We start from the raw sequence: 1237 nt of genomic DNA on the forward strand, positions 1-1237 counted from the left end.
AGCAATGATAAACCCAAGAGACCACGGAAAAAGAAGACAAACACCACAGCCTCGAAGAAAAGCAAGGCTCTCAAAGAAACAAAAGTCGTCAGAGGTATTATGAAGATTGACAAAAAGAGATAGTAATGAGAGAGTGCTAAAAAAAAAAAAAAAATGCCTTGGAGGACTATGATTTCAGGTTTTCAGTACAAATATTTTGAAAAAATCCTTAGTTTGATATTTCTGTCAGTTTATGTAATTGTGCCAAACTGGTTGTTGTATCAGGAATTAAAATGTCTGAGTAAATGCCTGCGTGGTAGGGCTACTCCATAAAACTGTATTTACCAAGTTAGTGTTTTTTTAGTTTTACAGTAGGAGTGTAATAGCATGAGAAAATGGTAGAGTATGCTTGAAGAACTTTATATTAATTTCTCAGTTTTTTAACATATCAGGTTAGAATAAGGAGAACAGCATCTGAAAAGACAGCTTGTTTTTTTTTCACCATTCCCATTTCAGTATTAAGATAGAAGGGGTTTATTTCATATTTTTCCCATAACTTCTTTTCATTATTGTTAAAGGGTTACAATTTTTGTTGTCTTCCATTTTACCTTTATTTGTACATGGCTGATATTCATTGCAATTTATATCCAGGAATGTTCTGGTATAAGATTTTCATGTATGTATGTGTTCCTGTTTTCTCTCTTCTAAACATGTAGGAGTAAAACATCACTGCTATATTAAATTCAGAATGTTTTTTTCTTCTTTTTTTAATGTACATACAAAATATATGTATACCTTTTACTTTTCTAATAGTACAATTTTCTTGTAAGGTAAAGCATATTTTTACTGCCATTGCAAACTTTGAATAAAACTCTTTGGTTTTCTTCTTTTGAGAATGTGCATTTGTAATAATTTGCATTTTGGATTTTGTTTCCGCCTCTCTTTATCCTTTTTTCAGATGTTTTCTAAATGGCAAAAAAAGAAGTTTCATTGTGCATCTATATCATAATTTCATATGTTAGTATGCTATTTTGAAACAGACTTAGTCTGTTAATGTTTTTCTTACAGTATTAAATTTTTCTTTATTAGAATGCCCTGCATATTTTACTTCCCTTACTACTGGATAATGAAAAAAAAAATGTGTGAATTTACTGAAATTCTTCATGATTTCTTCATCAAAATAGACATAAGAGAAGGGAAAGTATAGAATTGTATTGCAGAAGATTTAATTTTTTTTAGACCAATATTTGTTGTTGTA

At 29.6% G+C, this 1237-nt stretch overlaps 1 protein-coding gene across 1 annotated transcript in view; it reads left to right on the forward strand.

Moving 5' to 3' along the window:
- LOC119591181 (DNA damage-binding protein 2-like) overlaps positions 1 to 284 on the forward strand; it is a gene marked incomplete at its 5' end in the record, with an annotated part of 5842 nt that extends 5558 nt beyond the window's left edge. Inside the window, 1 exon segment of the mRNA XM_037939892.1 lies at positions 213 to 284. Within this exon segment, the coding sequence (XP_037795820.1) occupies positions 213 to 284 (72 nt within the window).
- Positions 285 to 1237: the final 953 nt, after the last annotated feature.

The sequence above is a fragment of the Penaeus monodon genome, chromosome 28, assembly GCF_015228065.2.
Source record: "Penaeus monodon isolate SGIC_2016 chromosome 28, NSTDA_Pmon_1, whole genome shotgun sequence".
Lineage (NCBI taxonomy): Eukaryota > Metazoa > Arthropoda > Malacostraca > Decapoda > Penaeidae > Penaeus > Penaeus monodon.